The 22,981-nt window shown below is 36.9% G+C and overlaps 1 protein-coding gene across 2 annotated transcripts in view; it reads right to left on the minus strand.

The window, feature by feature from the left end:
* LOC137294172 (uncharacterized) overlaps positions 1–22,474 on the minus strand; it is a 47,162-nt gene extending 24,688 nt beyond the window's left edge. For both annotated transcript variants that reach the window (XM_067825160.1, XM_067825159.1), the window contains exons 1-3: positions 22,173–22,474; positions 16,885–16,938; positions 14,268–14,417 (exon numbers count right to left, since the gene is read on the minus strand). In XM_067825160.1, coding sequence (XP_067681261.1) covers positions 14,268–14,417; positions 16,885–16,938; positions 22,173–22,289 — 321 coding nt within the window. In that variant the 5' untranslated portion in view covers positions 22,290–22,474. The remainder of the gene's footprint in view (positions 1–14,267; positions 14,418–16,884; positions 16,939–22,172) is intronic.
* Positions 22,475–22,981: the final 507 nt, after the last annotated feature.

A 22,981-nucleotide genomic window follows, 5' to 3' on the forward strand; every position in this document is an offset into this window, starting at 1 on the left:
GTCTGACCACCCGATTCCGTTATTTGCTGTTCCACCCCAGATGTTCACTGTCAGCTGACACTCACTTAGTTCAGAATGCCATATTTGGTCATACCAAAGCACAAGCTAACACGACATGCTTGTTCTTAAGAGACAGTAACTCCCAAACAGTAACTATGGGATTATGTCCTTGAGAGACAGTAACTATGGGATTATGTGTCCTTGCCAGTAACTATGAGAGTAACCTTGAGAGAGGAACTATAGGATTATGTGTCTTTGAGAGACAGTAACTATAGAATTATTTGTCCTTGAGAAACTATAAACACAGTAACTATGGGATTATGTGTCTTTGAGAGACAGTAACTATGGGATTATTTGTCCTTGAGAGACTATAGAGACAGTAACTGTGGGAATATGTGTCTTTGAGAGATAGTAACTATAGGATTATTTGTCCTTGAGAGACTATAGAGACAGTAACTGTGGGACTATGTGTCTTTGAGAGATAGTAACTATAGGATTATTTGTCCTTGAGAGACTATAGAGACAGTAACTGTGGGATTATGTGTCTTTGAGAGACAGTAACTATAGGAGCATTTGTCCTTGAGAGACTATAGAGACAGTAACTGTGGGATTATGTCCTTGAGAGACAGTAACCATAGGATTATTTGTCCTTGAGAGACCACAGACACAGTAACTATGGGATTATTTGTCCTTGAACCCATTGCCTTATGGCTTTCCTTCAGGCAGTAACTAGAAGGCTGATACTGTATGTGTGCTTGAGATACTTATGTGAGATCAAGTTAAATGTGCATGTTATTGGCCACCTGACCCTAATCTGGAGGTGCATGGTAGTGGTTCATTTATTCAGGTTCTCTCAACAGTTTGTGCTGGTGAATCATGTTTATATGAATAAATATTTACAAAGATAATGCCAGCAGGGCAGAGATATTCTGAGGGTCAGTGTGAAAAATAGGTTTCTCAAAAATTATGATTAATTCTATGTTCATATATTTCTGTCCTGTGACTGAATACTTTCTTTATTCTATGGTATTACACCTTATGGCTCAGCTGACTGACACAGCACAATGCTGGGCCTGTATGCTTGCAGTGTGTTGTGCTGTGCTGTGTTGTGTTGTATTGTGTTATCTGAATCTTTGTAAAACCATGTCACATCCATCACCATTTCCACAAGCCTGAACAGGCCTTGAATACTGATTCCGCCTCTCATACAGAGTGCAAAAGAAGCACCTGCACTGTAGAGTGACTACTCCCACTTTCTTAGCATCTGTTTCTTGGTAGTCAAATTATAATGTTCACAGCTCACTCTCTCACTTGATTTCCACTAAAAACGTAATACGCAGGACTTTCTAACCAATATGACAGAAAGAGTAAAAATAATTTAATATATTCTTATTCTTAAATCGTAACAACATTTGCTAGTTGCAAACTCCTTGATATTAACTCAGACTCTCCTACCAGTTGTCTGTCTGTTTGATCAGATAACAAAATCTTAAATTTACTATTAAAAAATTATCAGACTATCAAGTGAAAAATGCCCAAATTCATAACAATTTCTAAAGAATGCCACAAATCACACCACTTGCAGATGATGTTGTTCAATGGTGTAGTACAAACATTCACCCAGAAAGAATAAAGCTGTATTTGCCTAGGACATTTAAGGCACTCTTCAGTATAAATGAATTTCTGAAAGGAAACGGTCATACTTCTTCCACATTTCTCATGAATTTGAGACTATTACATCTTGTAAAGGCTTCCTTTCGATTGTGCAAAACACAAATTTTGCACTTACATATTAAGTACATATTGTGTATTAGCTAGTCTCCCTCACAACCCCTGAACTAGGTATTTTCCATACAGCCTACCCCTCCCTTCAAAGCTGAAGTAACGCCCCATGTGAATCAAGTCTAGACTTCTCCAGGAATCTCAATCTGAAAGTCTCCATAGGGGTTCTTAGTAGATGTAGATGGGTTTATTTGTAACAATCAAAATCATATATACTACAAACAAAAAATATGGGAGCACGTTAAAAGTTGATAGTCATATATCAGCAAGATCATTTACATGCCAAGGTAGATGATACTTTGTGTGCTTAATAACCACCTAAAACGACATGTTAGAACATGCAGTGAAGCAAATGAATCAATATTCATTGAGTGAAATGAAACATTGTCAAAAACAGCGAAAACCAAGGGAGCTGAAACACATCAGCGCCATGTTTGATTCAAATGCCCAAATACAACCATTTAATCTAGCTTAACATAATATGACCTCACCACATTTAAGTTCATATATGACTATCAAATTTTAAAGTGTTACAGGTATATATTTTAGCCAGGGTAGTAAGACACCACACAGGAACAAAGATGATATTTAGGAGACAGTAAAGATAGTACTAGCACTCATTGTGTGTGTACTCGTGTTAACTGTGATAACAGCAGATGAAGCATTTGAGACTGAGCTGTAATTCCTAAAGCAAATATTGTTCAATGTAACTTGTAAGAAATATTCTTATAGGTCAAATATCAATTTAAATGCTCGGACACACCCATGATTAACATAATCAATATGTGAACACCATATTCGTCATGCTAATACCTTGTGTCAAAATGTGTCACAACATCCATAGAATACAAAATGCCACAACACGTTCAAACCTGTTTCAGGTATATTGTGTGTAAAACTAATATTCAAATAAGTGATGCATATGATCAGCTGATAATTACACTATTTCAATTTTCTTGTTCATATTATTGTACTGTATTTGATTGAAATCAGGCACAGAGGCCAGCTGTTATGTTTCCATTTTGGAACCACCAGCGCTAGTAAATCCAGTAGTTCAAGTTTTCACTCATCACATCAACACAGTCTAAGGCCAGGGCTAGTGGAACTGATGAAATATGGTTGAAAGGAGCATCAAATGATACTCACTCAAGATGAAGGCGGCAGTGTGATCTAGTGTCTAAAGCCTTCACTGGTCACACCGTAGATCTGGCTTTGTTTCCTCACATGGGTACTAAGTGGGAAGGCTATTTCTGGTATCCCTCAGCCATTCCTTACCAATATTGCTGGAGTATTGTTATAGCAAAGATGCCAGCCACAAAATCACCATTACATTTGTTCTTGTCTTTCTTTTGGCAAAATGTATTTAACCAACGAAAATATAAGTTTTTGTCAATATATCAGAATTTTGATAAAGATTTTTTCAAAGTTTGTAGAATTTCTACTGCAATTGTATTGGTGTACTTTGAAGCCAAAATTTCTTAGTGACTACAATAAAATCGTAATGTTGGCATCTCTGCTAAAGGCCTGTTTGCTCGCTCCCTCCCTCCTTCCCTCCCTCACAATGTGAGTCTACATACTAAGGTAAATAATGAATAGTTTTGTACTTTAAATGTGTGTCGAATTGAAATCGAAATGTGATACTAAGAACGTGAGTTAGCAGAATTAACTAACACCGATGACTCATAGATACAGTTCATACGCACCAGATGTTGTGTGGAAAAAACACCTGTATGTGAGAAGCAAGCAACATGTGCAGCTATCAGGGAACAAGTTGCCCCATACTGTATTATGTGTTCCTGACAAATGCCATATCAGCCTTATTCAGGCTTCATCATTGACGCTTGTCCCAGAACACAAAACAGTGCAAAAAAGAGGCCAAAATCCAATAATGACAGTGCTCAGTGGCTAATAAATTATCAATTCCGATCAGGTTATCAATACTTCAATTGTGCTTCAAATTTGAAATGACTTTGACTCACAGAAAATGTATACACAGTAAACATTTTTGTCTTTTTGAACTAGGACTATCCTCGAGAACTAGAATTATCAGGTTTCTGCATTAGTCTTTGAAATCCTGTAGTCTGTCCCACAGTCCTTGAACTGCATTAGTTCTCCTTCTGTCTAGCTGGACAGTCTGCTCCAGATTCTATTATCTACAGACAATATAGCTGGAATACCAGTACTGCTGAACAAGGCATTTTTAAAAAATACAGACAGACAAAAAGACCCCAACAATTTGTCTTTTCTAGAAATCTAAATCACTTTTCCAACATGAAATGTGGACTATTTGCCATACTTCAGCTATAGTTGTGACGCACACTGCATCAGTTTTCCTTCTGCCAAGATGTTTCTGCCATGCTAGTCCTAAATGAAACCGGACTAGATTTCCTCAGGTTCTGTATCTCCCATCTGTTTGGAGCTCCTTTTACTCTATCAGTTTCCATCAAAATTAAACATAGTTAGAAACTGAAAAACAGCTAAAACAAAGTCTAAAAAACAGCTGAATAGCACCCAGTCAGGCAAGGCATGGCATGGTACAGTGTGCTGTCGGCATAGTAAACATGGCTATATGTCATGTTACCCGGTAATAATCATGATAATCCTTCTGTCAGCATTTACAGAATACTTGTGAATTGGTTTTCATAATTAAATGATTTCATAAACCTGTTTTCTTTATCCCTTAAAAGCATAAACATCATCACAAATTGAAGAGACAGACCTAAGCAAATAGACGTCAGTTGGTTCTCTTGTCCTTTTAGCCATGAACTAGTGAACATGATGGAAATCTGGAAGAACGACTTGTCTTTTCTCATGTCCCCATGTCCCAATCGTGTAGACTGATGCTCAAGATGTTGATCACTGGAAAGTCTGGTCCAGATTCTATTATTTACAGACTATATAGCTGGAATACTGCTGAATAAGGCATTAAAAAAATACAGAAAAACAAAAAGACCCCCATCAATTCGTCATTTCTAGAAATTTAAATCATTTATCCAAAATGAAATGTGAACTATTTGCCATCCTTCAACTATAGTTGTGACGCAACTGTGAATCACCATGATTGCCCTGCAAGAATTTAACCAATCTTTTCACCAACGGTCAAACCCACGAATTATCCATTAAAATGCATCTTGTCATGCTTATCATGCTAATTAACATGATTTACATAATTAATGAGCCCTGTGAGTCGAATACATTTACATTAAATACATGTGCAATATGTTTTGAATAAACATTGTGACATGAGCTATTCACCAACTGAACCAAAACAAAAAAAATCATTGTGTTCTGTTCATTTGTAGAGCAGAACTCCAGATAATTTGTCAAGCAACTGAGTATTTACTCCCATGTCTGTTTATGTATGAGTAATTGCATCTTTTGAGGAGTAACTAGCATTTTGTGTACTCCCACTAGTTAAAAGAATTGAGTAGTTTTACACAGACCTTCTTATCCTTATTGAGTACTTCACTCTTCTAAACATATAAATATAAATGAATCTCAATAGACTAAATTTGTTTAGTAATCATCATATTGACAAACATTTGGCATCCATTTCTAAATACTCAACATGGAAGTCATGTGACTATTCGAGTAGCACCCGGAGAAGGGCTAAGCCTATAATAGTATGTGTATATATAGGCATTGCCTACCATTAACTAATACTGTTTTAGAGTTTGGGCAAAACAACGAATCATAGTCAAGTTCAGATAACTACGTGAAGTACGCAAGGTATTATAGACCTATTGGGTTTTAAGTGAATCTGACGCATTTTTTTGTACTCCCAAATTTGTAATTAACGGAGTAAATCTGATTTTTATTGAGTAAAATATGCGCCTTATCTGCAGTTCTGATAGAGTTAGATAGACAGATGAGTTTGTTCAGTTCATGAACAGGTGATCTGGGTGGTTTCGTTGGGTGAGTGAGTGGTTTATGCTGCAGCCAGCAACAACATCATGATAATGGTGAGACAGAATCGGTGACACAGGTAAGACACATTACCCAGAGTAGGAACCATGTGGGTTTGTTTGTGTCTCGAATACTCCAGATTAGGGCTGGGACTAAGTTGACAGAGCTTGGATACACAGGGTGGATGACTAATGAGTTAGATCCAGGTACCTATCTCAATACCCAGACCTGTTAGAATCATGTGACAGACATATATACAATACAGGCCCCCCTAAGTAATTGAAGGAATTACAGCAAATTTGAAGGAATTGCATCTCAAATGTAAACAAACGCAGCCCACTCGCGAAACAATTGCAGCGATATCGGTAGTTTAGCGGTAATAACAGAAACACATCGGCCCTATCGGAAGCAATGTCGGTAATACTGGAAACACGATCGGCCATCTTGGAGATTTTTCGGTCGCGAGCGGAAACTCACGCAGCAAAACATGGCGTCGTTGGAAGAAGCGCCCGTCTCGGTGAGATTTGTTTTTAGTTTCTACTATTACATTTTTATACTTATCCATCTTTGACCACCCGTGTTGAATGCGTTTAGGTATGAGGTGTTGTCGGGGCAATAGCTTATGTTTTTAGGAAAAGATAGTCACTCTAGGAGAGTGTCACAAGTCATGCCCCTGTAGTTTGTTTACATCTGAACATCGAAGTCGTGCCGATGATTACGAACGTGCACCAGATATAACATTGTTTTGTAAAATGTGTTTAAATTTGTCAATTGCACTTCGTAGCAAGAAAAATTATGGCTCATAAACTTCTTCATGGCGCACGTTCATGATGTTCGTAATCATCGGCACGACTTCGATGTTCAGATGTAAACAATCTCCAGGGGCATGACTTGTGACACTCTTCTGCAGTGACAATCTTTTCCTAAAAACATAAGCTATTGCCCCGACAACACCTCATACCTAAACGCATTCAACACGGGTGGTCAAAGATGGATAAGTATGAAAATGTAATAGTAGGAACTAAAAACAAATCTCACCGAGACGGGTGCTTCTTCCAACGACGCCATGTTTTGCTGCGTGAGTTTCCGCTCGCGACCGAAAAATCTCCGAAGATGGCCGATCGTGTTTCCAGTATTACCGACATTGCTTCCAATAGGGCCGATGTGTTTCTGTTATTACCGCTAAACTACCGATATCGCTGCAATTGTTTCGCGAGTGGGCTGCGTTTGTTTACATTTGAGATGCAATTCCTTCAAATTTGCTGTAATTCCTTCAATTACTTAGGGGGGCCTGCAATAGCAGTACCATATCACTGCTGATAAAAGCATCTGTGAAACATTGTTTATTCTGTATAGCTTGATTCATAAAAGTTTTATCAGGCCCTTATCTGTTTCCTTATCTGTATGAATACAAATTTTTCCTCATCCTGCTAACTTCCTGGTCACTATGACCACAAACCAACACTTCCTGATTACTCGATTGTGTTGCCCTACGAATATTGTATAACTGCATCAATACCAGATGATTTCCGATTACTCACTCACTCACTAATAAATCAGTAGGGGTGGTTGGTGGGGTAGTCTTGTGGTTAATTAACTTAATGTTTTTATCATCCAGGCCCACGTTCAGTTCCAAACATGGGTACAATGAAACATATTTCTAGAGCCCCCCACCATTATTGCTGCTATATTGCTGAAAGCAGTATAAAACCAGACTCATTAACTGATAAATCTGTCACACCCAAAGGCTGGACAAGAGATCCAGAGATTGATATTGTGAGTAATGACCATCGTTGTCATAATACACTGACATACTACACCAGTACACCAACCAAATCCAGAACATAACAACAAAATCTAGTTGGGCCCCATCTTTACAAGCAGGAAAGTTAACTGTCAACCTGTCCTAACCTGAAATTACAATGGGGAAGCAGGAATTAAACAATTCCAGATGGAAGTAAATAAAGTCAAGTCTCGTTAATCCGAAATCATTCGCTGCACAAAATGCAAATTGTCAGATTAATAAATGAGACTAAGTTACGCTTATTCAGGGAGAGGTATATTTGTATTTTGACTACGACTGGCTAAGAAGGATTAAAAATTGGTAATCAACGGGAGGAATTATGAATGATTATCAAAATGAAAACTGTGTCATCCATAAATTATTCCTGTAATGAAGCAATATTCTACCAAAACAATTTTGTACCAAAGACAGAATGCAATCTGCTGCAGGTTTTACAGACTGAGCATGTTGAATATATTACTCATTGGTGGTTGTTAGCAACTCATGTCACAATGTGTCACCATTCACCAGCTACACAAAATTGCTGATGTCCTTCGTGCAGTGTGCGAAATAGTTTCCACAAAGTTTGCTAACCAGTCAGGCTAGCTTTGCCTGACAGTTAATAGGAGACAATTCACCAACCAGAAATCTAAATGTAGAAACTTAGCAAAAGATTACATAAACAGATAGTCTGTCGTACAGACACTGAAGTATATATATATCCAAGAAAGCCCATGCAAGTCTAGAAAATGTGGCAAGTCTAGATTTCCATGGCTTCAGAAAATGAAGAAAGTCTCAGGGCTCCATTTCATTATATTATTTTTTTTCACTATGAACGTTTTTTCAGTAAAATATGTTCATTTCAGAGACTAGCTGTTAGTCTAATAAATAGATGGAAATATGATATTGTGGGCATGACACAGGTTTTATCAATAAGCTGCTACTATGAACATTTTTATCAGGTGATAATCTTGCATGATTCATAAGTGTATCAACGGGTCAGAGAGTGGGATATATTAACAAAATGACCCAAGTGACTGTGGAGATTTACCATGTTTACTGGCCTGACTGGATTTTTACCAAGAATGGGCTAACTGGCCATTGGGCATTTTGTACACGGTCTTCATGTATCATTTTTCACTTTGGTTCAGAGTAAATTCCCAAATTAATGTTTGATCAACACTACACATTGCTTTGTTTGTTGCTTATTCCAGCTGTATGATGATCCAGTGACCAACATCATGAGCATTAATCTACACAGTTGGGATACATTGACATATAACAACAGTGGAAGCTGTCTACACTGGTGCTAGTTAGGACTGAAAAAGTCTGGTTTGGACAGAACGCATGGTTACTTACATCCAGACCTAAACCAGTTTAGTCAAGTCTCACATACATTGTTGTATACTGCGGTTCTCTCAATTACCATTACTAAATAGAGATTAAATTATTTTTTGTCAGCAACCACATGGTTCCAACACAGGATTAATTGGTGACAATATAACACATCCTTGCCAATTGCCTGATTAAACAGAGGTAATCACTGCATAAACACATACCTGGGTGGCTCATTTCATGTTGAGATCAGGAATTGACAGCTACCAGATTGCAGAGTTTTTATAAGAAGGTAAATGTTCTAGACACAGACTGGGCTGAGATTTTACACCTTGTTACAACTTGCTGGATTGAACAGCTGCTGGTTTTGACAGCTTTCACTGTATTTATTTCACTCCATTTGGAGTTTTGGAGTTTTCACTGACATTTGTTTTCAGCTAATACCATCATCTGAGCAAGTCTAGATAAATCCGTGCTTCCTATATTCTGACAGGTTTCATGAAGTTTCAGTAACCCTGTTTGTGTGGAGGTGTGATAAATCACAAGGTGTGTAGCATAATGCATCATATGATATCTGCAGAAATACCCATTAATCAAGTAAAGCTGTGGGTAGACATACTAGCCCTGCGTCTGGTGCTGGTGTCTGCTGTTGGCGTCTGCTGCTGACAAACACTACAGAATCAGCAACAGGTGTCCCTGTACAGACAGCCAGATGTGTTTGATCATGTGTCAGATACTAATGAATGGTGTCTAGTGGTGAAATGTCAGACCATCTAACCAGGAAGCTGAAAAAACATCGTCTATGGAAACAGGGACACTTGTTATCAAAGTGCCCCCAGACTATCTTTATAGATGTTTATGGAGGCTCTTTGGAATACATATAGCCTCTAACATACAGTCTCTGAAATAAACACATGTGACGGAAAATGACAGTTCTTAAATTTAATAAAAATTGTACAAGACACCCTGTTTTTCAGAAAACTGCAGTTATCATGGTAATCAAGACTTAACAACAATATCAAAAGCAGTTGAAATCGATATTTCAACTGCTATTGTTAATCCTGTTATTGTTGTATTGTCATCACATGCTCATCTCTGCTGTATATATATTGTACTCCCCCTGCCATTCCCCACACGCTTGAAAACGGTATAAGAATCTATACCGAAACGTCGCTACCCTGCAATAAAGAAGTTGATCATCCATAAAAAATTCTTGTCATCTTTATCTCAGCAACTTCTAGAATGCCTCTCAAACAGTTTGAAATCGATGTATTCCATATCAGAAGAACTGTGTACAATACTATGCCATGTGATATATTCAATACCATAAGAACTGTGTACATTCCTATGCCATGTGAAATATTCCATACTGTAAGAACTGTATACATTCCTTGCCATGTGCTGTATTCCATACTCTTTACCTTACCTATGGGGAGATAAAAACATTCAAAACAAAAAAAAAAACAGTTCAAATTGGGAAAGTCTCCTGCATGTTTATCAATGAGTGAGACTGATGAATCTTTATTCAATTTCTAAATTTAATTGTTTATTTTGTCACTCATATTAAACATGCTAGCAAGTCAAACCATCAGACTTGTTAGTGTTCATTGTCGATGTGTTTCTCCAGTTTACTTATGGGTAGTGCCAAGACAAGGCGCCAAGACAGAGTGCTTGAGAAGATTTTTCTTTCTTCAGTAAACTATGATCCTGAATGGCAAAAGGATATTAACTTTACCAGGGAAATCTTAAGCTTTAATCAAATCATGATGCATGGTCAACATTTATTAGTGAGAGAAATGCAAAACATAAATTTGCCAAGGTCTGTGATGGAAAGTACATGGAAACAATCTGTCTGCATGTTCTTAAAACTCTAGAGGATGCAACCTACATACCATAAAGAACCCCTGGGTTAGAATGCATGTTTTTAAAACTCTAGAGGATGCAACCTACATACCATAAAGAACATCCGGGTCAGAATGGGTCTTTAGGAGCTCATGTTTCCTATCAAGCAACTAACGAGACTGAGTGTTCAGGTTTGCCATTTTGCTTGATTTGCCTCCAATTCCTCGAAACAAACGTAAGTTTTTACTCATATTTCAAGCTGAGTTTGAAAAAATTGAAACAGCTGAATTTTTAACTTAACCGTATTTTTAATATAAAAAAGCCCATAAAAACTTAAGTCATCTATCAACCAAACTCAAATTGTCTACTATATTTGACTTTAATATCGACTTCACTTCATCTTGGGAAATGCATTTTCTTGTGTTTTCTCAAATTTGATTAAAACCTTTAACTTAAGTCAAAACTCAGACTTACATTTGTTTCCAGACATCAGGCCCAGGTCATCTTATCCAAAACATGCAATCAATGCTCATGATCTAGTCCAGACTCAATTATTTAATTATTACAGGTTTAAGCATTAATACCATTCTCCATATATGCTCAGTTGGTTGGGGTGAAACCACTCTTGATTGGGCGTGAAACAACCCCTAATACAGGATGAATTGACCTGGTTTGGAACTGGAATGAAACAACCAGGGTGAAACAACTTGGAGTGAAGTGACCCAGAACCCTTCACATAGCTGGAAAGTGGATATGGCTGCATGATATTTAACAAAACCTAACATAGAACAAACTACCATGATACAGACTACATGACTATGTTGGAGCACTATCTGCAGAGTTACTGAACATTGTGGGTTGAGTCACAGAGTGATATAATGAATATATAGAATGTTGAAATAACATCATGTTGAAATTCTGGGCAACAATCAAGATCAGATAGCCATCAGATGTGTTCAAGGTCGTATATCAAGCGACACAGCAGTTGTCATCAACAGCAGTTCAATATACAGTAAACTATGTTCATAAAAAACTGATGATTATTACAAAAGGTTTCTGCATCTGAGCCACTTGCTGTATGTTACTGTCAAAATGAGCATTACAACTGAAACTAGTGGTCCCATTGATTTCATCACAACTGTTGTTTACTGCACCAGTACATACATAGAGGATACTATCGGAGTGTCCATGTGGTACTGTGCTACAACATGAGTGCCTAAATGTTGGCGTTTCCCGAACAAGAGGGAGGGATATATCAATATATTAGGCATGAGTGTCATAAACATAGTGTGGCATGGGCACGATTATAATATTCGGTTTATTACTAAAGTCATCAAACTGAGAAAAATAAATCCAAATCTACTTTCAAACACAGGCTGGCTACCGTCACCACATGTAGAAGGCAATGTTATAGTAGAAGAAACATAATGTCATAGTATTATTCATGATGACACGTCACCATGACAAACTGATATTTTGCCCTAGGGCACCTATGAAAAATATGAACCCCAACATTTTCTCCATCGTAGGTGATAATACAGCATCTCATTAATGACATTGTCTTCACTGTATATTACCAACTGTTGCTATATATTACAGATGTGTGTCAATATTGTCATATCTTAAGAATTCTACACACTGAAACAATATACTAATATGGCGTGGGATTAAGTCATGAAGTTGGTCACAGAATTATCTTTATGTATTCTTTTAAACAAAGATTGCAACCTTCAACAGTCATTTCAATTTCCAGTACTTAATAAATGATTAAACAGTCACTGCAGTACTAAATGAATGATTCTGACACCTTCCACAGTCACTGCAGTACTAAATTATAAATGAATGATTCTGACACCTTCCACACTCACTGCAGTACTAAATTATAAATGAATGATTCTGACACCTTCCACAGTCACTGCAGTACTAAATGAATGATTCTGACACCTTCCACAGTCACTGCAGTACTAAATCATAAATGAATGATTCTGACACCTTCCACAGTCACTGCAGTACTAAATCATAAATAAATGATTTTGACATCTTTAACAGTCACTGCAGTACTAAATCATAAATGAATGATTTTGACATCTTCAACAGTCACTGCAGTACTAAATGAATGATTCTGACACCTTCAACAGTCACTGCAGTACTAAATGAATGATTCTGACACCTTCCACAGTCACTGCAGTACTAAATCATAAATAAATGATTCTGACACCTTCCACAGTCATTGCAGTACTAAATCATAAATGAATGATTTTGACATCTTCAACAGTCACTGCAGTAGTAAATGAATGATTCTGACACCTTCAACAGTCACTGCAGTACTAAATGAATGATTCTGACACCTTCCACAGTCACTGCAGTACTAAATCATAAATAAATGATTTTGACATCTTCAACAGTCACTGCAGTACTAAATGAATGATTCTGACACCTTCAACAGTCACTGCAGTACTAAATGAATGATTCTGACACCTTCAACAGTCATTGAAGTATTAAATGAATGATTCTGACACCTTCCACAGTCACTGCAGTACGAAATGAATGATTCTGACACCTTCAACAGTCACTGCAGTACTAAATGAATGATTTTGACACCTTCAATAGTCACTGAAGTATTAAATGAATGATTCTGACACCTTCAACAGCCTTTGCAGTATTAAATGAATGATTTTGATACCTTCAATAGTCATTGCAAAATTCCAGGAACTATTCGGACATGTTAGTATGTTAGTCAATGCGGTAGAAGAGACATTCATTTGGGAGTACTTTTCATCATTTACATGCAATTAAATCAACCGTGACATCACAGTTGTTATGACAAGGCTGAATACAGCTAAGATGAAAAAAACCCACGGACATGGCAAACACATGACATATATCATCCTCGATATCTCCACAATATCCTGGATGCATCTATGGCTCTTACTGATAATTTTATTACCTCCCTTGGCTGGCCTTTTATCCAATCAGATGTCTACACTGGGAAGTTGAGCCTACCGATCACACATCACTTATGCTTTCTAAACTATCTTACCAATTAAACATGGCAACACAAATCATGCAGAGAAACTCTGAAAAATGTAGAAGAACTTCTTGCATATATTTTATCAAATTTTCGGACTGAATTTGTCTGTATGATTTCCCCCAAATCTGAGTTGCACTGCACAAAAAACCTGCACAGCTGTGACTGCTATCTTTGTTGACACTGACAAGCTTGGTTGTAATGGCAGCTTAGCTGATTGGCTACTGTGAGAACATGGAGCCAGCAAAGGGAGGCAATAAAAATATCTGGACGACTCGTAGATGCATCCAGGATATAATGACAATCTTTGACAACTGTAAGTCTATGTTCATGTAGAATCATATTTGTGCAAGCGGAACCTGCTTTTACTGAGTTGTGATAAAGGAACATCATAAATACTGCTAACAAAACCTAAAAAATATACTCATTCTATTCAGACATTGACGCCCACCCAGAAACAAAAACAAAACAAACAAACAAAACAAGATCATTTGATCTTAGGGAGATCAAACCAGAATGTTTAGGTCAAGAGAAGGTATCTCTTACTGAGTTTTCTGATTAAAGTCCACTTTATCCTGAAGCTGAACTGACCTGTGAAGATGCACGTAGTTTACTGAAGACAGCAAAGACCTTGAGGCTGGCTGTGTTGGAGTTGGGAATGGTGAGGAAGTGGAACCATAGTCGATGATCATGTACGTAACAGTGGATCTTCCATCCCTTCTGACATGACACTGGGAATGGCTGGAACACAACAACAATGTTAGTCCAAAGCAATGTTTTAGAGTATATTTCACTGGCTCTGCCTTTTATAACCATGGTAATAAGATAATGCTTCATAAATTAAGAAGATGTTTAAATGTTCAAAATTTGATAAATATCGCGATGAGGAGGTAACAAATATAAATAATTTAAATCATGTAATTAATGTGAGCATTTTATTAATATGATAAATGCAAAAAGTACATCTTCCATTATTAATATGACACATTTCAGTCTGACCATGTCTACTTTAGAGAACTTAATCAAAGACAGAAAACGTAAATCTCTTATTGCATTTATTGTCTTCAGGTTGTAAGTTCATATCTATGCATTGCTCAACAAGTTGAATTCAGGTCATTTGGTAAACAAAGAAAATAACAGAAAAAAATGAAGAAAAAAATGATTTATACAAAAAATTCAGGGTGTCACATTTCATCGTCAACACAAATTCCTGAGTTTGCATTAATTCTGTGACACATTTGAGACTAGATCCCCGCCCTTACATTAATTTCATGATTTACACCATCGGCCAATGAATACACTAACGAGTCAGCAATTGATGCATTGTACAGCATACGCAGTGAAAAGATAACCAATACACTAATTGACATGTTTTTATCAAGGCAAAAGCATTACTTTATCAGTATCACATTACATGTGATTAAACCATGTGTTAGTTGCAAGGTCATCAGTTCCCAACTGTGCAATATGCTGTTGATCACTAGATTGTCTGGTCCAGGCTCGATTGTTTACAGACAGCCGCCATATAGCTGGAATGTTGCATGAGTATCAATCTGAACGACTGGGATCCAATGACATGTGTCAACCAAGTCAGTGAGCCTTACAACCCGATCCCATTAGTAGCCTCTTGCGACAAGCATAGTCGCCTTTTGTGGCAAGCAATGGTTGCTAAAGACCTGTTCTACCCAGAATTTCATGGGTCAATAAACTAGAGAGTTATGACAGGTCGCAACATTCCAAATGCTTTATGGATCGGATCCAAAAACTTATACAAGTTTGCAATATATTTTACTTTCATGTCTTCAATTCATTTCATTGATTCATTATTGCTTCCATTAATTTTGGCAAAATCATAAAGGATTGAGTAAATCACACTTATTTACACCAACCATTCATGCTATTACTTTAAAAAATTTAGCCTTCAAAGGAATGTTAGCTAAAGGGTGCCATTGGGCACAGACATATAATTAAGGTACACCTTTTCAAAATATGTGTGACTCTATATCTCCTGATGATCAAATTCAAACATCACAACAATTCTGTCACATCAATTTAGAGTTTATAATTAAGTAAACATTATGTAAACCTATTAACCTGAGAACTCTATTCCTGAACACTATCATAACTGCAACTTGTGCAGATTAGTAAGGCTTCATTTGTGCTGGATATATATACTAACACTTAAACTTAAGTTAAACTACATCATCCAAAACATATTTTCCTGGGCTCCATGATTCAAAATGGCTTGTGAGATTGAGTGTGATTGATGAGATGCAAAATAAGTTTTCAATCATTTGAATTAGTAAATAGTTTTAGGAGGTGCACCTCCTTGGAACTTGGAAAATATTTCATCCATGCCAATTTTAATATTTACAGTGTCATGCCATACAAATCAAGCACTATTTTCATCACTCAAAGGATAAATATTCCATAGGTGTCAAACTCGAACTCACTAACATTGATTAAAAGTCACATTTGCTGACTCATGACAATACTATTACAACATTAAATATTCGTGGTAGAAACAGGGCTGACGGAAATGTCAATGATGACATGATCAATCACTTAAAACAAAGGGAGAAAGAGAGAAAGAGAGAGAGAGACAGAGAGAGACTAGCAGTTAGTGAGTCAGTCAGTGCGTTTAGCTTTACATCACACTCAGCAATATTTCAGCTTGATGGGTCTGCATATAATCAAGTCTGGACCAGACAATCAAGTGATCTACTGCAGCTTAAAGTTAAACTAGTTAAATAAGACGATAATAATACTGTAAAATACGCCAACCAAGTCAGTGTGTCTGACAAGTATTAGTTGCTGTTCTAAGACCAGTTTTAACTGTGATCTTCACAGGTCCTGTTTTGGCATGAAATCTTTGAAGGAAATTTTGAAGTTGAGTGCATAAGAAAAGCATGGATGTTAACTTCTTTAGCAACAAATCAAACAGAGCAACAAAATTTGGGACAGTCCACAGATTGTGATAAGAAGCTTGAGGACTACGTATTACATGATTAAGGTTTGCCAGGATTTGACAAACATGTTTTTTGCTCTTATCATGATCCTGGTCACTGTTTTCGGCTGGTCAGACAAAAAGTAGTTATTTCACCATGTTAATACAACCATGGATAACTTATCATGTTCCCAGGATAGATAACACCAGTTACATTTGAAACATTACTAAAAACAGAGTAAGGACTGAATGACCGCCTACCTTTGCATTTTTTATAAGATCCAGGACTTCTTCGGCTGTGACTTTTTCTTGATTCTGAAAATGTCATTGAGTTGTTGGAATCATAAAACGTTCACATATTTTCAACATTCTTCAATTCTTTTTTGACATAAACTGTAAACTGTACACTCACACATGACTAAAGAAACATATTTTTATTAAGTTCAAAGTTAAAAAGGACGAAACAATGCTTCAAGAATGCACATGGTCCATATTGCTAAAGAAAACTGATCATCATTGTCAGCGTTACTCGGTGGAAAATCAACATGATTAATGAAAAAATTTCATTTGCAAAGCAGGATTACATTATTATCAACAACAAAAATATTGTGAACCAGAAACTGCAAATGAATATGTTTTTTTCTAGTCTGGCACTGCTGGTCAAGGGAATCAATTTACTAATTTCCAAATGCCCAAATTACAGTGCAACTTGTCACAATTGGTGTATAAGCCTTGTCAACAAGATAAAAATAACATATTATAAGAAATAATATTTTAATATCAAAAATGCATCATACCATATTCCTTAAAACACTGTGATACATAATCATTATGTCCTTTTAACATCGTGTAGTACTGTTAATATTATGTGTCTAAATTGTATACTGTACATTAAGGCTGTTACCAGGTTACAATACACTCACATATACAATGAATCAAACAGTAGCCCTTCATGAATTCAATTCATTATTTGTAGTCACCAGAACTGAATATGACTGAATATTTTACAATCACCAGTTATTACTTCGTCAAATTAACAGTTAACATCGGGGTTCCATATTGTGCATCAATCACTTAACTACAACACTGTTTTCGTGAACAATTATCCGTCACCCAAATTTTGTGATGCATATTATATTCGCCACATGGTGTATTCGTTGCAGCCCTGCAAATTACAATACACACATCTCACTGAGATTACAGCATTTTTCTTTCAAGATAACCATTCTCCAAGTTGGGAAATACTGTAATAAGTAGTAATTATTCATTGTCTTTGTTATCATTAGCTACTGGACTGACATATGTCACCAATCATATGACTGATTGTCAGTTTCTGCTATCCCTCAACCAAAATGCAGACTAGTTCTTATCACTGAATCAGTGAATGCTAAAAACCTGTCCTGGCACTGACTTACCTATCCCCTGAACACATTAACAGTGAGTGTGGTAAGATGGTAAGACTACAGAATACCTGATACCTACCAGCCATCTTTGAGTGAGTGAGTGAGTGAGTGAGTGAGTGAGTGAGTGAGTGAGTGAGTTAGTGAGTGAGTGAGTGAGTGAGTGAGTGAGTGAGTGAGTGAGTGAGTGAGTGAGTGAGTGAGTGAATATCTAACATTGCATCAGCAATATTTCAGCCATATCATGACAAGAATATGTTTGATACTGAAATTAAATATGTATATATTATAAAAATCTGTTGTCAAAGGACAGCAAAACAACTAGATTGTCACAGCTGCAATTAAAACTAGTGTGGAAAGTCAACACTAGCAGCACAATATAAAACACCAGCTATACATCACCAAAAACTGGAGGTAAATCACCATAATAGGGATCATGGGGACTTACAGTACATTTGCTTCCTACATGGACCCTAGCTGGACTTACATCATCCTGTCAGTTGTTAGCAGTTTAGGAAATCTAGCCATACATTGAAAAGACATGATTTTTACAATTAAAACCAAGGAAAGTTATAATTTACTTTGAAGTTTGTGGACTTGCATACCTTTCAGGACAATAATTTAACAGTACTTAAACCCCCTCAAGGATACAGTCACTCACAATCTGAGTTACTAATTCAAACTTCCAACAATAAAATATTCATCAATAATTGAATATCAGTTGGCAAATCTAATTCGTTTAAAATTGCAGTCCACTACTGAGCCTAACAAAACCTTATGGGATGTCGCGTCAGGTAACGTTTGAGATTGACCAATCAAAACACAGCTTACCAAATCGCGAAAGTGGACATTTGCACATACCTTTTGAAATTTCTGTCTCAAAAAGGTTCGTACCCCAACAATTCCAAATGATACTTCTGGGTGATGCACACAGCGCATGTTATAAACATGACAACAGAACGATGAGTAAACAATCACTGAAAATAATGTTTTTGGCAATTTTCAAGGATGTCATCTTGTGGAAAAGATTAGCTAATGGCAACCATGTCAACAGAAACCAGAAAAAGCATACATACTGCAGGTCAAATAACTGTGTTACATGCAGATTTTTGTTTGTGGAGAGATCTGTATCAGTGCCCTCAATATTTTAGTCCCTCCAATCTCTAAGTAGTCTGACTGGTTAAATCTATTTAACCATCTCACTATTGACTGAGCGGTCATTAATTGCTCAAAGGTTACCTGTTGTGACCTTTTACTAGGGTTTGTTAGACTCAGTGGTGGAGTGTAACAAATAACACTGAGACTAAGTTCACTTAGACTGTTAAGAATGCAATAATAAAATGAGGTCTAATATTGTTAAAAAGATCCATCATAAACATCATAAACACAGATCTAAACAATATGGCCAGTAGGTATCTGGTATTCTGTAGGTGTACCATCAGAGACCATATGATCTATTATAATTATGGTCTCTGGTACCATAAGAGTTAATAAAATTCTGTTGTTATAATGTTGTTAAAGCATTGCCAAGACTAAGCAGAGAAGTATTTTTTTATGTATGTTTCATGGCAGTTCTAACTCCTCTGGGTAAGAGTTACACACATACCAGTTCTAAAAGGGTCTCTAAAAGTTCTCATGACATGCATTACCCAATCCTGTTAGCATCAGTTACACCCACTTAAAATGTATTCTATTTATCAGGATTATTTCGAGGGTTTAGGTTTAGGTTTATAGAAAAAAGACACAGGCCTATATTCTTAGGCATAGAATTTATTAAAATAAATACAGGGGTCATATTTTCCTTCTCTGAACATCATCATTTAAAGGGGCACTGATGTGGAGCGAATAATGCTTCTCGCTGACGGTCTAATTACGAAAGCAGACCGCAAATTGGTCAGCGCCCACTCCTTCGACCGTGACGGACAAAGGAACTGGGCTCCTGTCCATATTAGCAAAATTTCTTCACTAAAACAGTCAGGAGGCCGGATGCCCATCACATGCCATTTGTTTAAAAATATCCATGGAATTCCTTGTCTGATCGTAACCATATATCCCAGCAGTGTAGTTCTTTTCAGATGCTTGGATGGTATACTTACTGATCCAATTTGATCCTATTTCTGTGTTTTTAACCTCGATATTTAATCATGTTACATGAAAATATGATGTCTACAGGCACGTAGCAAGCCATTTGTTTCAGTACGGAAGATTGCAAAGCTGTATATTTAGGTAGTTTTGAGTGTTGGTTGAGCTGTGATAGCAAATAGCATGCGTAAATTTTGGTAGCTATGGTAGCTACAATGGTTTATTATTTATGATAATAAAACACACAGTTGATTTATTTGAATTCATAAACAAAAAACGATGACCTTGGCTTTGGTAGAGAAATCTGAAATTGTCTTACGTAAAAAAAACTTATTTCACTTATTTACCCAAGTACACAGCAAATGCCTGTGTGTATTCCTTATGTAACGAAATTCCGTTGGTATCCTCAAAACAGTTTCGGCCCATAAGTGTTTTCAGGCTGCATGCGACACAGAGATTACATCTTCCTTGCTGTAACTCGCGTTTGATGGTGTAAACCTACACGTGTTATTTGTCATCATTCCCTTGATGGTCAATTCATGAATTTATAACAGGTATAATTAGTAGCAACACCACTTCGGTTACTCAACAAAGGTTCCCATTTGGCATTTCTCCTGTCTGGAGTAAATACTCAACATTATAAATTAAGGTCTGTAATGGCAAATGTATTGTGTGTTATGTAATATGTGCATGTAAGTGATGCAAGAGGGTTTATCACCTGATTTACAAAAACAAACATCGATCAAAGGATTAACCGATAACACACTGATTGATTAATTACTTTTGTTCTTCTAGCGGATTTGTCAAAAGGCAGTGTGTGTAGATGACTACACCCTGTCGTAAAGTGTGAGTGCAAAAACAACATCCTCCCTTCAAAGAATTAACCACCCTTGCGTTGATTGATTGATTGCTCAATATTGGTCAACTAAATTACTTAGAATAGTGGACATCATACAATTAGTTGCCAGGTGTGCTATCTTGGGAGACCAATGAGAGGTTTATCTAGTTTTCACCAACGAAAGACGTGAAACTATGTGTTACTTTTTCGCAAATGAGACAGTTGTAAGACACGTGACACAGAGCAGGATTATTTACCAGCTGCAGATGAATGGAATACGATTTCTTTTACGTGGATATTGATGGATACATTCCTGAACAAGGTAGTAGCCTGACACTGTTGCTATAAAATTAGTCTGTTTTACGTTCATTATTTGCATTTTGTTTTAATTTAGTTGTTGTAGCATTCAGCAGAATCTGTATGACAGAAAACACACACTAGATCGCGTATGTGTGTGAAATAGGATCCACATTGGCAATCTATACAATGTATAAATGTTGCTGTTATGTTAGAAATTTACTATGAGTATAAGCAAATCGTGTGTTCTTTTATTAATTTTCAGAATCATACAAATATGACAATAAACTAATTAGGGTTATGAGACAAAATATAGAGACGTACATTGGCTTCGTTATTTTTCCGTCCTAATAGTTTTTTACCATTTCTACCACTGGCAGATGATTAACCTTCAAAGTGTTTCATTTGTTTTCATAATACATTTGTAATGAAGTACAATTGACTTCACCTCAGTTTATATGTCTATAATCAAACTATCAATTGCGCTTACGGACTGCGCAGCAGAGGTCACGAACCAGTCACGAATTCTGGGATATCATCCGGGTACTCACGGGAGAAAAACAATAACAAAAGTTTACACCAGTCCACGGAAAATGCTCCGCATCAGTGCCCCTTTAACAACATATCGACATGAAAATAGTAATTTGAATGTTTCAATAATCACACTATTAACTAATCATTCATTCATCTCATCTCAACTCTACTGCCCCGTTTCTATTATCCATGTGAAACGCCATAACAAACGTGCATACTGAATTCGATCGTCTGCCGAACAAGAAAAACACAGGTGCTCAACAGGTGTTGTACATTTCCTGACTGAACATTAGCCATTAAGTGATGTACCCTACCTGAGCCTGAGTACCTGGTGTATCTGAACGATAAACAAAAGGTGCATTCATAAAAACACACCACAATCTTCACTGATCTCTTACCTGTCTTAAAACATAGGCCCGACCACTTATCCACCTCAATAAGGACAGATATTTAAGACTGAACACGAATATTGTGCAAAATATCGTTGCGAACGTCGACAGGTACAGTAGTTCCATCCTGCACTGTCGCTTCCAGTCTGGCTAAGATTCGTCAGCTTGGAGTCAGAATGATGTGAATGAGTCATGCAGATGTACTCCGAAAGAAAAATCGAACATCACAGGTATCCCCCTTTCCTGAACTTCGTTTTATTTAATCATGTGACTTTTTCCTGCACGTTGGTTTGTTTTAATCGGAAGTAACTGATCGCTTCCCTCCCTTTGCAATAATGCACCCCTAAAGACTGCTGAATATAGATCTGTGTTTTAACGAATAGTGCAGGTATTGTTATCTGTTGCGAGAAGGAACTTCTTTTCACCTCCTTAAATTTTAAAGTCTTCAACGTCAAAATAGTTGTAAAAGCTGTCGATCTTGGGTCATTTGTTTTTTGCGCATAATAATACAGTAACCAGTGTAAACTTTTTTCTCTATAAAAAATTGCGAAGGGCGCATTTCTAGCAGTATCAGAGAAGGGTAGGGGTATTATTTGACGAATCTAGACAGTTTGTAACATTCGGTGCCCCAAGTTCAACGAGAATATATATTTACATCATAACACAGACGAACGAACAGATGTATCGAAGCGGTGGTAAAATCCCCCGATAGGCGCGACGTTAACATACATACAGTGCGCTGTTTAATGATGGCGCAAATTCAGCTCACTTACGAAATTCCTTTCGCGGTATTTGTCCTGCTACCTTCGTCAAATCCT

This window comes from Haliotis asinina, chromosome 8 (genome assembly GCF_037392515.1).
Source record: "Haliotis asinina isolate JCU_RB_2024 chromosome 8, JCU_Hal_asi_v2, whole genome shotgun sequence".
Classification (NCBI taxonomy): Eukaryota; Metazoa; Mollusca; class Gastropoda; order Lepetellida; family Haliotidae; genus Haliotis; species Haliotis asinina.